Source organism: Phalangium opilio, unplaced genomic scaffold, assembly GCF_054372755.1.
Source record: "Phalangium opilio isolate 3A_F unplaced genomic scaffold, DU_Popi_V2 ptg000103l_1, whole genome shotgun sequence".
NCBI classification, from domain to species: domain Eukaryota; kingdom Metazoa; phylum Arthropoda; class Arachnida; order Opiliones; family Phalangiidae; genus Phalangium; species Phalangium opilio.
The window spans coordinates 1,132,221-1,147,145 of NW_028324205.1; the positions used below are offsets into that span (position 1 = coordinate 1,132,221).

Consider the following 14,925-nt stretch of genomic DNA (forward strand, 5'->3'; position numbering starts at 1 on the left):
GACTCTCCAGGTTCGACCCTGCTTTAGTATACGTCCCCGGAACAAGGCTATACATTGCAGACACATTGTCACGAGCTCCTCATCCGGAATGCAAGATGTCCACGGAATTCCAAGAGGGCCCAGCTGCAGCACTACATGCACTCACAACGCTATCGGAAGACCGCCTACAAAAATTCCAAGATGCCACCAATCATGACGAGGTTCTTCAACAAGTCCATCAATACATTGGAAAGGGCTGGCCCACGAACTTAAACTCAATAAGGAACAACGGAGTCCGTGCTGTGGAAGCGGTTACTGAAATCTAAAGGTTTTTGGTAGGCTGGCTCGTAAATTAGTGGACGCGTTATACTTTCTTTAAAGCGATAAAGAAAAACGATGCGATTTAAATCAATAAAAAATAACGTAAGTTTTATTAAACCAAATGATAAATGCAAAAAAAACGACTAAGTTAACGGACACGAGGGTCGGGGGAATTTAACTAAAAAAAACTAAAAGACGCGAGGGTCTGAAACTTTCGAAGGCCGTAGCCTGGTTAGGACTGTTTTGAAGTTCAAGTCCTAACGCAGAGCGTAGCCAAAGCGAAAGAGAGGTTAGCCTATAAGCGAGGCTTTAACCTAGAGCGAGAGTATGGTGTCTTAGCGAGAGTGACCAAAAAAGTTCTGCTACCGAAATAATGGGAGAGGCGCGTTTTTATAGATTTTACAGGTGAGGTCAAAGGTGAAAAAAGTTAAGGTATTTGAACTTGTTTTGCAGGTGTGTTTGTAAAATGTCAGAGGTCGAAAGGGATTATAAGGTATGGTTATTTACGTAGATGAATGCTTTTCAATTTATACAAAGGGGGAAAGGGTTGCTTAGAAATCGTAAGAATAACTTTTGTATATTTAGACTTGTATGGCAGAAGTCTATAAACTGAAGTAAGGAGCACTTTTTTGAATAGAAAATTAAGTTTTAGAATCTTAGATTTGACATGCTCCCCCCGATTGAACTAAGAGTTCAATTAAAATGTTCATTAAAGCGATTCGCGATTCACTTAAAGTTCAAGATTGTACAGAAGTTGTATAGGTCTTCGTAGTTTTGTGCCGTCAGGCATTCTCACCATACAGGATCGTATGTGGCCGTCGCGGCCCATGAAGGTTTCGTCCACGACTCCTAATTTCCAAGAGAGGCGAGGCATTTTGTCTTCTCCAATTAGAACGACGTCTCCAGCTTTAAGCGGTGTAGTGGGCTGATTGTTCGTTCTATGGTGTGCTGTCCTTAGTTGTAAGAGATACTCGGACCTCCATCTCTTCCAGAAGCCATTTGCTATCGTTTGGCGATATTTTAAGCGGCGTGTCAGGTCTTTCCTGTTGACTGGGGTATCGGCCATCTTGGGGTAGGTTCTGGACGGTAGACCGACCATCCGGTCTCCGAGTAGGAGGTGATTTGGCGTCAGAGGTGCTGGCTCGTGCGGATCCTCCGAAACGAAAGTGATGGGTCGAGAGTTAATTGCGGCCTCGGCTTCTGTGAGTGTCGTTGCTATCTCTTCGAAAGATAGCTTAGCGCGACCGATAGTTTTGCGAAGCGCGTTTTTAACCGATCCGACAAGTCTTTCCCAAAAGCCGCCCCACCACGCGGCGCGGTCGGCAATGAAGGTCCAAGCGATTTGGTGGTTTCCGAAATAGCGAGCGACTTCCGGACTGTCCACGTTTTTCCATAGATCACTGAGATCAGTTTTGGCGCGTTTAAAAGTTTTAGCGTTGTCTGAGTAGACATGTTTTACTATTCCGCGACGCGAGACGAATCTCCTGAAAGCGAGGAGAAAGGTATCCGTGGACTGGTCAGATACAAGTTCGAGGTGCACCGCTCTTGTAACGGCACAAGTGAATAGAGCGACTTAGCATTTGGCATTGTCTCGCGTGTAGAGAGGACCGGCGAAGTCCAATCCACAGTTCTCGAAAGCGGGCGTTTGGGTCGTTCGAAACTCTGGCAAGGGGGCCATTACTGCGTCCGAGGGTTTTACGCGAAAATATTTGCAGACGTTGCAATTTTTAAGAATGGAACTCACGAAACTGCGCGACTTGATAATCCAAAACTTTTCGCGTAGTGACACCGTTGTTATGACAACGCCGGCGTGCATGACTTTCTCATGGGCGTTTTTGACAAGAAGTTCCGTGAATGGGTGGTTATGGGCGAGAAGCCATGGCTGACGTTCAGCGTGTGAGAGCTCGCTGCCTTTTAGTCGACCTCCAATGCGTAGGAGACCGTGATTATCCAGGTGTGGATGTAGGGTCAGGACCTTAGAGTCCTTAGCGATAGATTGTCCGTTGACGAGGCATTGTACTTCTTCCGGGAACTGCTCCTTTTGGGTAGTGCGGACCCAATAGATTTCGGCAAGGCGAATTTCGTCGGCGGTTAGCTCTCCCGTACGTCTCTGATCCTTGAAGCGAAGGTTATGAGGGAAACGTAGAAGCCATGCAGTGTGACGGTATAGGTTTTTCAGCGAATTGAAAGCGTTGATGTTGATAAGGGACTCTTTGGGCGGGGTCGTTATCGTCATTGTAAGCGAAGTACTCCTTAATTCTTCTTGAACGTCCTCGAAATTGACTTCGGTGGACAGGTTTTCGCTTTGATTCGGCGCGTTTTCTCGAAGCCAGATAGGGCCATGCCACCAGAAAGGGTCTTTCGCGAGGTCAATTACTTTCCGTCCGCGGGTGGGAAGGTCGGCAGGGTTGTCCGTGCCTTTGCAATGATTCCAATTCATAGGGTTAGAAATAGTTTGTATCTCACTCACGCGGTTAGCTATGAACGGCTTCCATCTGTCAGCGGATCCTTTGATCCAGCCTAGGGTTATTTTCGAGTCGCTCCACATGTGAATTTTCTTCGGCTTGATTTTCAGAACGGTCAGCAAGTGATTGACTAGTTTGGCGGCGAGAAGAGCTCCCATCAGCTCGAGTCGGGGAAGCGTTAGTATTTTTAGTGGGGCTACTCGAGATTTTGCCGTGATTAAGGTTGACGCGAATTTTCCTTCCTTGCTCCGGTAGCTGAAGTATGCTACGGCGGCGTATGCTTTAGGGCTTGCGTCCGAAAAGCAGTGAAGTTCGATACTGTCGGCGGCGATTTCGGCGGTTCCCTGGTAGTAGTGGCGGGGAATTTTAATAGCGGTGAGATCTTTAAGTTCGCAGCACCAGGCTTCAAAAGATTCAGCTATGTCGTCAGGCAGGGGCTCGTCCCAAGACAAACCTTGCTCCCAGAGTTGTTGGAAGATAAGTTTGGCTCGTACTGCGAAGGGAGCGAGGAAGCCAAGTGGGTCGAAGATTTTAGCGACTGACTTCAGTACCCATCTTTTAGTGTTATCTCGACTCTGGATAAACTTCAAAAGGTCTTTAATCTCGAAGGTTAGAACGTCTTCTGAGCTGTCCCATGTAAGCCCAAGGACCTTGGATGGTGCGAAGGACGTTTGATGATTGGCTGGTTTAGCTGCGGGATTTTTCTTGGCGAGTACCTCTCTCAGCTTAGTTGAGTTAGTTTGCCACTTGGTTAGCTTCATGCCAGCGTCTAGCATGATTTTCTCCACTTCTGAAGTTAAGCGCAGGGCTTCTCGGTCAGTGTCAGCGTTTGAAGCCAAGTCATCGACGTACATAGAGTCGTCTAAAAGGGCGCTTGCTTCCGGGTAGACTTCGAGATATTTTTTAGCGTGTAGGCGTAGGGTGGCTGCCAAGAGAAACGGACTAGAAGTAGCGCCAAAGGGGACGCGTGCCATTCTGTACGTTTGTAGCGCGTGGTTTCCAAATGGGCTGTCGACGTCAACCCATAAGAATCGTAGGGCATCTCTGTCTTGTTCTTGAATTTTGATTTGTAGGAATGCCTTGGTTACGTCAGCGGTGAAGGCTATTCTTTTCTCACGAAAGCGAATGAGAATATCGTATAGCTCCGGATTGAGATTGGGGCCAGCTTCGAGGCAAGCGTTGAGGCTCGAAACATTTGGCGCGTGCGAAGATGCATCATATACGATACGGGTTCTGGTGGTCGTACTGGCTTCTCTGACTACGGAGCGGTGCGGTAGATAATATAGCGGCCCGATTGTTTTCGCGAACGGATCGACTTTCTCGACAACGCCGGTGGAGATTTGATCTTTTATAATTTGATTATATTCGATAAAATCAACGGGATTTTTGCGAAGCTTTAAAATTAGGTTCGAGGTGCGTTTAGCGGCAATAGCGTAGTTGTCACCTAATTTTAGGTTGCTCGGTTTGAAGGGTAACGCGACGGCGTAGCGGCCGTTTTCGAAAACCGTGGATTTAGCGAACCTTTCTAGCGTTTTTCTTCCCAAGTCTTTATCTTCATCGTTTTCGCGTATACCGAAAGATTCCAGTTCCCAAAAGGCGCGAAGTTGGGTTGAGATGGCTTCTTCCTGTTGAGGCGCGATCGTGTTGACAAGCATGATAGAGATCGCGTTTACTCCTATGCCACGTGCGGCTACCGTAGCTGGGCCTTGGAGTGTCCAACCAAAGATGGTTTCTAGCGCGGTAAGAGTAGGCCCGAACCGTTGGCTTTTTCCGCTTGCGACAGCCCATAAATAATCCGCGCCTATAAGTACGTCGATAGAATGTTGGTTATTATGTCCAACTTCTACCGTGGTCAAGTCTGCCATGAGGAGATTTCGCTTTTGGAATTCGGTAGCGAGCTCGGCACCAGGTACGGCGAAAACTGACCCACAGATCGTCGGTGTTTCGTAGGCTTGAATGAGAACGCTTTTCTCGGGATTGTGGCGGCTTCTCAGTTCTAGTTGCACCTTTCGTCTCAGGGCTCTCTCCGACGTCTGGCTTCCGAAACTGTTGGTTTCTAGGAATTCTTCGGATAGAATCTGTAGTCCAAGTTCTCGAGATACGGATTCTTTGATAAATGTCACGTGGCTACCGGTGTCGAGTAGGCATCTGACTGATTTATGGTCGGTTTCACCTGGGCGATTGGCTTCTGCTAAAGCGGTTTGCAGGAACACGGCTTCAGTCTTTTTTCTAGTGACAACGGCTGTCATCTGCGATACGCCACTTTCGATTGGCGGGTTTTGGGGAGGGTTATTCGCGATACGCGTCTCGGTTCGATCACAGATACTTGAATGATGACGTCCTCCACATTTCTTACACGTGCGAAATCTGGAGGTGCACTCGCGAGCTTGATGTTGGTCCCGAAGACAAATAAAGCAGCGCTTTTTCTGGCTAAGTAGGGCTTTTTTGTCTTGAATCGATAGTTCGGTACACTGCGTAGTGGTGTGATCACTTTTTCCGCAGTAGAGGCAGGATTTATTTCCGGTGTTCACGGTTAGCGCGGCAGCCCCGAACGGAGGCCTTGGCCTTCGGCTATCGTATCAACTAAAGTCCCGCGGTTGCGACGGTCTTTCGGGGGGTCTGCGGTCAGGTTCGTTGAATCTCCGATCTAAGTTTTGAGCGGTCGAGCGCGTTAAGACGGAGGCGCGTTCCCTGCTTGAGATTTCTTTTTGTAGAAAGTTCATTAAGTCGGCAATTCGTAATTGGCCAACTGCGTCGTGTTCTCGGCTGAATGCTAGCGTAATGTCTTCCGGGAGTCGTTGTGTAATGATTGGACAAAGCAGGCTCCCGTAAGTTTGGTCAATGACCTGTACGTTTTCCAGGCTTCTTATCTGCAACATACACGTGTCGTAGAGTTTCCGTAGACCAGCCAAGTCGCTGGACTTTTTTACAGCTGGCAGGCAGAGTAGGTTGTGCATGTACTCTGAAACTAGCATTTGTTTAAGGCCAAATCTTCTTATTAGTTCGGAGATTGCGTAATCGTAGTTTGCGTCTGATAGCGATAAACCGTTTACTGCGTCTAGAGCGAGGCCTTCTAAATACGAAATGAGGTAACTGAATTTCTCTGGTTTGGAGAGAGTCGGGTTATTATGAATAGAGCATTCATAATGCGCCCAGAAGTTCTGCCAATCGTTGATTTCTCCCGAGAATCGTCGGATTTCTAATTATGGCAGTCTTATGGCTGGAGCGGTATTCGGTGGCGCGGCAGTCATCTGGCCGGCACTCCGTTGGCTTGGGGTTCCGCTCCCGGTGAGCGTTAGAATTCCGGGCGGCGGCATCGGCGTGCCGCTACCGGTAGGCGATGGAGGTCCGGTCAACGGGGTCTGCTGCCCGTTGCCGGCTGGTGTTTGCGACCCGGTCGGCGTGGTGATTAGGGTGCTGTTCGTCGGGGAGCTCGCGGCGAGGCTAGCGGCAGCTGCTATAGCGGTAGCGGCTTCATTGTGGACCTCGAGAGCGCGTCGTCCTCGTGATTGGGTTATAATGAGGTCATCGATATAGTCCTGTGATGTTTGCTGGTCTTTTTCCATCTCAAGCGCGGTGGTAAAAAGAGGCTCCATTGCCTCATTTATGTTAACGAGGCTAATTTCTTTTGTTTAAGGATAGCGAGGTATCCTTCTATAGCGGCGTAATCGGGATTTGGCTTTCCTAACTCGGTTTCTAAACTGTTTTTAGCGCGAGACGCGGATTGCTTGGTTCCCGTACGTTTGGATTTTAGGCGCGTAAATTCATCCATTGTTTTTAAGTTTTAAAGTTTTTACTCACGAAATAAGTTAGAGTTCGGTTCACGAAAGCGTAATTTAAGCGATTACAGCGTAGTTATTTTCAAGTTGAAAAGTTTTTACTCACGAAAGCGTATTTTCAGCGATTAAAGCGGAGTGGCGAACGCGTTACTAATTATCCCGGGTTGGTCGGTACCAAATTGTGGAAGCGGTTACTGAAATCTAAAGGTTTTTGGTAGGCTGGCTCGTAAATTAGTGGACGCGTTATAGTTTCTTTAAAGCGATAAAGAAAAACGAAGCGATTTAAATCAATAAAAAATAACGTAAGTTTTATTAAACCAAATGATAAATGCAAAAAAACGACTAAGTTAACGGACACGAGGGTCGGGGGAATTTAACTAAAAAAAACTAAAAGACGCGAGGGTCTGAAACTTTCGAAGGCCGTAGCCTGGTTAGGACTGTTTTGAAGTTCAAGTCCTAACGCAGAGCGTAGCCAAAGCGAAAGAGAGGTTAGCCTATAAGCGAGGCTTTAACCTAGAGCGAGAGTATGGTGTCTTAGCGAGAGTGACCAAAAAAGTTCTGCTACCGAAATAATGGGAGAGGCGCGTTTTTATAGATTTTACAGGTGAGGTCAAAGGTGAAAAAAGTTAAGGTATTTGAACTTGTTTTGCAGGTGTGTTTGTAAAATGTCAGAGGTCGAAAGGGATTATAAGGTATGGTTATTTACGTAGATGAATGCTTTTCAATTTATACAAAGGGGGAAAGGGTTGCTTAGAAATCGTAAGAATAACTTTTGTATATTTAGACTTGTATGGCAGAAGTCTATAAACTGAAGTAAGGAGCACTTTTTTGAATAGAAAGTGAAGTTTTAGAATCTTAGATTTGACACGTGCATTCTGGTCAATTAAAGAAGAACTGCACACCCATGATGCTCTTTTATACAGAGGGGAACGACTGGTAGTGCCAATGACTCTACAACATGAGACAATAAGGCAAATACACAACGTCCATCAAGGAGTAACAGCCTGCCTAGCGAGAGCGAAACTTAATGTATATTGGCCTTCAATGACCACGGACATCACAAATTTCGTCCGAAACTGCACCACTTGCAATCAAAGAGCACGTGCCCCCCCCCCAGCCGCTTCGACCACTGGAAATTCCGCCTCATCCTTGGCACACCATTTCGTCGGATTTATTCAAATTCAAAGCAAAGGACTACATTTTGATCATCGATCATTACTCCAAGTATGTTGAAGCCCAACAACTGACCTCAACCACCGCTGAAGCTGTAATAAAGTTCATGACTCCGCACTTCTCACGCCACGGCATACCAAGAAGGTTTCTATCCGACAACGGTTCACCCTATTCATCATGTACTTTCACGAAGTTCCTGCAAAATTGGGGCGTCCAGCACCTTACGTCAAGCCCCTACCACCCTCAGAGCAACGGTCTGGCAGAGCGCATGGTGCAAACACTAAAGAACCTTCTAGCCAAAGCCGAGCCGGAAGGGAAAGATCTGAATCAAATCCTACTTGAATACAGAACAACACCGTTGGACAACCTGCTCACTCCTTCGGAAATGTTAACGGGAAGGAAATTACGCAGCCCACTGACAACGAGCAACACTAGTCTCAGACCTAACATTCCGACGCATAAAATACAGGCAGGCCTGAGGGAGAGGCAACAAAATATGGTTCACCAACACAGCAGAAAGCCACAAAAAACTCTACGGCCGTTACGGATTGGAGAACCAGTGTGGTACATTGCGGGTCCTCGACTACGGAAACAAGCTGTAATCCTCCAGTATGCTTCGACGCCGGACTCCTACGTAATTCAAACGGAACAACACCAAATATTCAGACGGACACGAGTTCAACTTCGACCTCAAAACTGTTGTCGAAAGCAACATCAGGGACGTCAGTACAATTATGGGGGAACAAGACACACTCTCAAATGGCAGCCACCAGTACAACAGTGTGACGATAACTCCGGAATGGTTCAGCATTCCGGATTCACTATACGATGCATACCATCAGAGCTCGCATCACTTCCCCGTTGGTCGCAAACTGAGACCGGCTCCACCATTCAACCAAGTCACACACCAACAAGTTTTGTCCAATCAACATCCGACCAAGAGCCTACTCAAGAAAACTTCTCTCCAGGAGCCACCTTAACCTCAACATCGACTTCAAAGAACATGGCCCCCATAACCCGCGTGTCATCCTTCGGCAGACGACTAATCAAACCAGCATGGTACTCCACTGCATAAACAACTACAAGTATACCTGGAACTACGAAAGAAAAAAAACTTGTTGTATAACAAAAAACTATTTACCTACTAACGATAGCTTTTGTATAAAAAAAACTAGATATTTAGATAACGACGATAACGTGCGCTATATAAAGAAAGCCATTTCGTAAATCAAACACATTGTAAACTAGTTGCTCTTGCTCTGCTGGATTCTCTTAATAAACATTGCTTTTAAAACTATTACGTTCAATCTAAGTATTATTACATAACAGCGTATAAACTTTGCTTGACAAGGCTTCACGGTTTTGTACCGTCGAACGATCACGAAAAGCAGAGAATCTTCTAGCATCAGTTCTGAACCGGAAATGAGAATAGTCCACTCGCTCATGCTTGTTACTCGAGCAGCCAACGTGATCGATTAGACTATGTATTAAAGAAATCGTAGTCTTTCATTCGTTCTGGCGAGATTACTTAGTAAATGACGCCGAGGGCAACATTTTCTCTATAAGCTCCTCCTATTTTATAAAACCATCTATTTTTATCAAAAAGAAAGAGAGAAATAATTCCATATCCAGGTAAATTAGTTTATATTATTTTGGTTTTCTTAACTGGTTTATTTATGTGCAAAAAAGAGCCTTTTTACGTCATCGAGTAACGTACGTCACGGAGAGGCTCTGTTCTCGACTTGACGGACTGTGTATCTGTCTGTTGATACACCCCAGGGCATCGCGTTCGCATTTGTAAGTCAGTGCAAACATGTTCTCAATTTCCAGACTGTATTCACAGTTCACGGAAATCTGTAAAAATTGCATTCCATTTAAGTTTAATAGCGCAGTTACACTGGCCACTATTCCATTATCTGTCATCACCAATCTGTTTAACAACAACACCTTACGGTCTTTGTCTATCCCACAAAGACACCAGTCTTTCTTTAAGGGCTTCAAAACACCACCATCTTTGATCATTGTCTACCCCAGACACCAGGCTGTATTTCTAAGCTTTTTTCTATGAAGGGATTTCCACACTAAGCCTGTGGCTTGTTTACAAGTGGGTCCCTTTACAATGCATAGAGGGGTGGTGGCTAGCCCCTATGCCACAGCTAACCTACAGCGCCCTATACTAACTATTACCGTTAGTCTCTGCAAGTTTTGATGGAAAGGAGAAACCGGGTTAGACCGCGGAGGAAAACTCCTTTTCCCAAGCGGGGAGAGAACTTGCAAACTCTACGCAGAAGGAGTTGTTCCCAGATTTTCACCCGGTGCCACAGTCCGGAATCGAACCCAGGATCCTCTTGCTGCGAGGCGAGAGCGCTAACCGCTACGCCACCCCACTCTAGCTAGCTATTACTATTACTAGCTATTTACTACCTTCGAGACGCTGTTCTATGACTGTGATTCGACCCTGGCAGTTGTTATTAGCGTTCTAAGTGACTACGAAGGGTCTGATCACTATCCTCTCCTCGTGTTCCAGTTATCCTTGCATAAGAAAAATAAAGTAAAAGCGCAATACATTGAACTTTCTAACTGAGCTAGCCCAATTAAATTGGGATTTGATAAATTTTGCAGACACTTGATACTAATTTCACGCATTTCATAGAAACATAACCTATATATAAAACGAATGCTTATCCACAATTGACGTGTTTTGAGAGAAGTTTACATAATTGGACTAATAGTACCATCAAACAAGCCATTACAATTAATGAAAAACAAAGTACACTGGACCTAAAAATTAAGGTTTCCCACAGTTCGGTTCAAATCGGTTTTGGACTAAAACTGAAACTGAACTGAAACTTTTCGGTTAAGATTTTCAAGAACTGAAACTGAACTGAAATTATCAGTTCGGATCAGCCAGGAAACCCAATTGATCAGTTCAGTTTTCAGTTATAAATGAACTGAACCGAAAACCCCTTCAGAGATTATCAAGAAGAAAAATACGGTGTCAGAGGCCCAAGATACCCAGAGTGTAACTATTAACCGCTAACATTTTCTACTACTGCTAAGTATTTTGGAATCGTGAAGTGCCATACCTTAAGATTAAGAGGCATGTTTATTTCACTTATTACTAATTACTAATTATTAACATTGATCAATTTAACTTTGACTAATCAACTAATTATGATACCCTTTTTAGTTACTAATTATTGGTATTCTTTTAGCCTGTGTCTCTCTGCAGAGGGTTCCAGCTAATAACGGGACTTTTTCTATGCATAATAAAATATACACGACATAAATGATGGAATTTACGAGACACTAATAAGGTAACTTTACGCAACACATCCCCCAAAATATCATACAGCATGCAATACTAAACGATGTCAATTTTCTATTGTTCTACTAATGTTTGCGGGAACGTATTGATATCGTTTATCGCGATAGATCGAAAGAGTACTTAACTATCTCTTCAGTTCAGTTTTTATAAGTTCATTTTAAGAAATAAACCGAACCGAACTGAAAACTGATCAGTTTGGAGATGTGCAAACTGAAACTGAACTGAAGCAATCAAATCAGTTTAGTCCCTAAACTGAAACCGAAAATAACTGAACTGAACCGAAAACTGAACTGTTTGAACTGAACTGTGGGAAACCTTACTAAAAATAGCTTCCGAGTCAAGCAAAGATCACTATCAACAAGCCAGCAGCCCCTGCAACAATCTTACCAGACTCTCATATTTAAAGACTCCCTCCTACAGACGCAATCCCAGTTGGGAAAATCAAAATATTACTTCTCCGAGTCGAGAGGAGAGCTATACTTAAAACTTATTTACCTAGATTTGCAATTATTGCTCTTTATTTATAAACGATTAAAGAAGCTACAAATAATAAATTATGAAAGCATTAAAAAACTTTGAAGATATTTATTAAACAGACAACATTCTTCCACCAATTAAGTATATGTCTTGTACAGAAGGCAGGCAGGCAGTAGGATAAAAGAGGATATGACCAGCTTAAATTTGAGCGAGATATTCTCGAATTCAAGTGTCTACTCCTCAACTATATGATCCTCTATGTTCGCCTGTGCAAATTCTCCTAAGCTCTCATACGCTTTTTTGTGAACATAAACTTTGATTCTATTCTATATTATATTAATATTTAAATTAATATATATCATTTTATTTAAATTAATATATATAATTTTATTTAAATGAATATATATAATTTTATATATATTAATGTAAATCATTTAATTTATATTAATATATATCATTTTATTTAAATTAATATATATAATTTTATTTAAATTAATATATATAATTTTATTTATATTAATGTAAATCATTTAATTTATATTAATATATATCATTTTATTTATATTTATATTAATATTTATATATATCATTTTATTTATATTAACATATATCATTTTATTTATATTAACATATATCATTTTATTTATATTTATATTAATATTTATATATATCATTTTATTTATATTTATATATATCATTTTATTTATATTTATATTAATATTTATATATATCATTTTATTTATATTAACATATATCATTTTATTTATATTAATATATATCATTTTATTTATATTAATATATATCATTTTATTTATATTAATATATATCATTTTATTTATACTAATATATATCATTTTATTTATACTAATATATATAATTTTATTTATATTAATATACGTCATTTTATTTATAGTAATATACGTCATTTTATTTATATTAATATATATCATTTTATTTATACTAATATATATCATTTTATTTATATTAATATATGTCATTTTATTTATATTAATATAAATAATTTTTTTATATTAATATGTATCATTTTTTATATTAATATATATCATTTTATTTATATTAATATTCTATCCTATTATTTCTTATTATGCTAATAAAATGTATTTTAAATTATATTAGTTTCCCAGCTTAATAGAACTAAATGAAGATACCCAAGAAGTCTCTGGATTACTTATGGGCATAGTGAGAATTTTTACAGACATGATTAAAAACAGACTTGGGTAAAACACGGTTTTTTAAATATTTCTTTAAATTATAATTAATTGCGAGTTCGCGAGTAAACTTTTAATGATATTAAGTATCATCATCTTTTTTTAGATGGAAGATTCAGTTTAACGCTTCAGAAGTTACAAAGGTGGAAACTATGCTTGGACGTTTAGCCAATAACGTAAGCATTATTTATGTAGCTCCCGCCAGAGAGACAGAAGCATCGTAGGCTTGTGAAGTGGGCATTATCTATATCCATATAAATTAAAGTCCTGACTGACTGATAATCAAGGGCCAGCCCAAACCGCTTACCCTAGAAGGCTAACCATTTGCAAGAACGTTACTCATAAGTAGTAGGAGCGTACTAAGAAAAAATTTTCCAATTCGACATCTTAATAAATGGTGACCAGAAATGTATAAAATCTTCACCATGCAACAAAGACCGCGCTTTTCTACCGATTTCGCAAATATTTAGTACACTGGTTATCTTTAACCTATATATAGACGGGCTGAATGGTCTTTTAGGTTCAATTTGCTGCAATCTTTTTAAATGGCGGCCAGAAATTTAAAAACCTTTATGGAATAATGTCCGCATGAAAAGTAATGAAAAATGTTCCGACGGGCTGACGGGCAAAGCCGAGTGCCTTCGCTCCTAGGGTGCTATAAAAAATTAGTCATCAGTAAAGCCTACCCCTACTTTATATCATTTTGATGGAAGTTCTTATTGCAAGCGAGCGACTCCGCGAGTAAAAGCTAGTTGATCAATAACCGTTAAGCGTACAAACGTTTTTCGAAACCACACTATATAGCCATCCGTTTGACCCCCTTCTTTGGACAGTTAATTCTAGTGACTTTTTTTCGAATTAAACCCTACTCGTTCTCAACCAAATAGAGGCGCGAGAGATAATAAAATTGTTTAAAATTCTAATTATTAGTAATTTAGAATGGTTATAGCGAAGGTTTTTAGGTTGAAAGCAATTCTTGCAATAGTGTGTGTCAAATTGAAGGGTTCTTATAACAGAAATGACCATTTCAACCTCAATCGTGCAAGTTTCAATTTTATGTTTAGCTACAATATTTGTTTAAATGTACTTAATTCAAAGGTTTCCGATATTGGAATGATATTTTGTATGCCAATCCCGTCATATTTCAACGTCATTGAGTTTTCGAATGCCATGGGTGTCGAGTCAACACATCTTTTTACGGGATCACCTATATCGAGGGAAAAGCGATATTTCGACATATTTCGGTCTTTCAGCAGAGGAGTAAGATTTTAAATCATATCGAATAATATAGAGAACGTTAAGGACAACATTTCACGAAGAAATTAACCTAATTCAAATTTTAATTTCTTACCCTTGTTGTAATAGGCCTAGACTTAAAGTCTATTTTTAATCTATTGCTAAAAAACTAATCTAAAATAACGCTTATCAATCTTAAAGTGATAACGGGGATTACCTATATAAAGCCTAACAGAATAAGCTACGTGGCAGAACGGAATAGAGACTGTGTATATAACTTATAAACTAAACATGAAATAAAGTTGTTCAAGCTAGACATTATCGCCTAGTCACTTAACTGTAGTACATATCATAACACGGTATCAGAAGTGTAGGACCCTTAATTCGGATACAACATTGCAACGACCACTTGCTTCACACGACAATGACGTCTGTACGGCCTCCTGAACCCTTCATTCCTGGTGCCCACCCGGCACAATCGTGGGAGGACTACAAGGAAAGGTACGCCTTCTTCGCCGCCGCTTCGAAACTTGACAAGGAAGATGCTGAATACCAGAAGAACGTTTTCCTGCATGTCCTGGGAACTGAAGGCATTCGAATATACAAGACCTTGAAGATACCCATCGACCCCGCCAAATCAGCCTTAACCCTCATCTTTGAAGCTTTCGATAAGTATTATAAACCATACAAAAGCACCAACTACTCGCGATATCTCCTGTTTACTACAAAACAAACACAGAACCAAACCTTCGACCAGTACCTTACCCTACTGAAAACCATTGCAACCTACAAGATTCAATAATAGCTACCACTATACTCATCGGTACCAAGTCTACAGAAGCCCGGAAAAAGATGCTGCAAATAGACGACTTGACCCTTGACGAAGCCATATCAATTTGCCAGGCAGATGAAACTTCAACAGCTCACTTACAACGAAT

The 14,925-nt window shown here is 41.5% G+C and overlaps 1 protein-coding gene across 1 annotated transcript; it reads right to left on the minus strand.

Moving 5' to 3' along the window:
• Positions 1 to 1,030: 1,030 nt before the first annotated feature.
• On the minus strand, positions 1,031 to 6,361 carry LOC149630094 (uncharacterized). The gene is made up of 4 exons (XM_089851284.1): positions 6,028 to 6,361; positions 5,350 to 5,964; positions 1,879 to 5,214; positions 1,031 to 1,758 (listed from the first exon to the last, which is right to left on the minus strand). The coding sequence occupies exons 1-4, from the start codon at positions 6,359 to 6,361 to the stop codon at positions 1,031 to 1,033; spliced, it is 5,013 nt and encodes a 1,670-aa protein (XP_089707410.1).
• Between the last annotated feature and the right edge of the window lie 8,564 nt (positions 6,362 to 14,925).

What these genes read in the sequence shown, in the direction of transcription:
- LOC149630094 (XM_089851284.1), bottom strand. Translation starts at nt 6,361, where the DNA reads ATGGAGCCTCTTTTTACCACCGCGCTTGAGATGGAAAAAGACCAGCAA. An exon ending in CGGAACCCCAAGCCAACGGA is followed by an intron (nt 5,965 to 6,027) that starts GTGCCGGCCAGA and finishes TGCCATAATTAG; the next exon opens with AAATCCGACGATTCTCGGGA. An exon ending in CACGCGAGACAATGCCAAAT is followed by an intron (nt 1,759 to 1,878) that starts GCTAAGTCGCTC and finishes GTCGCGGAATAG; the next exon opens with TAAAACATGTCTACTCAGAC.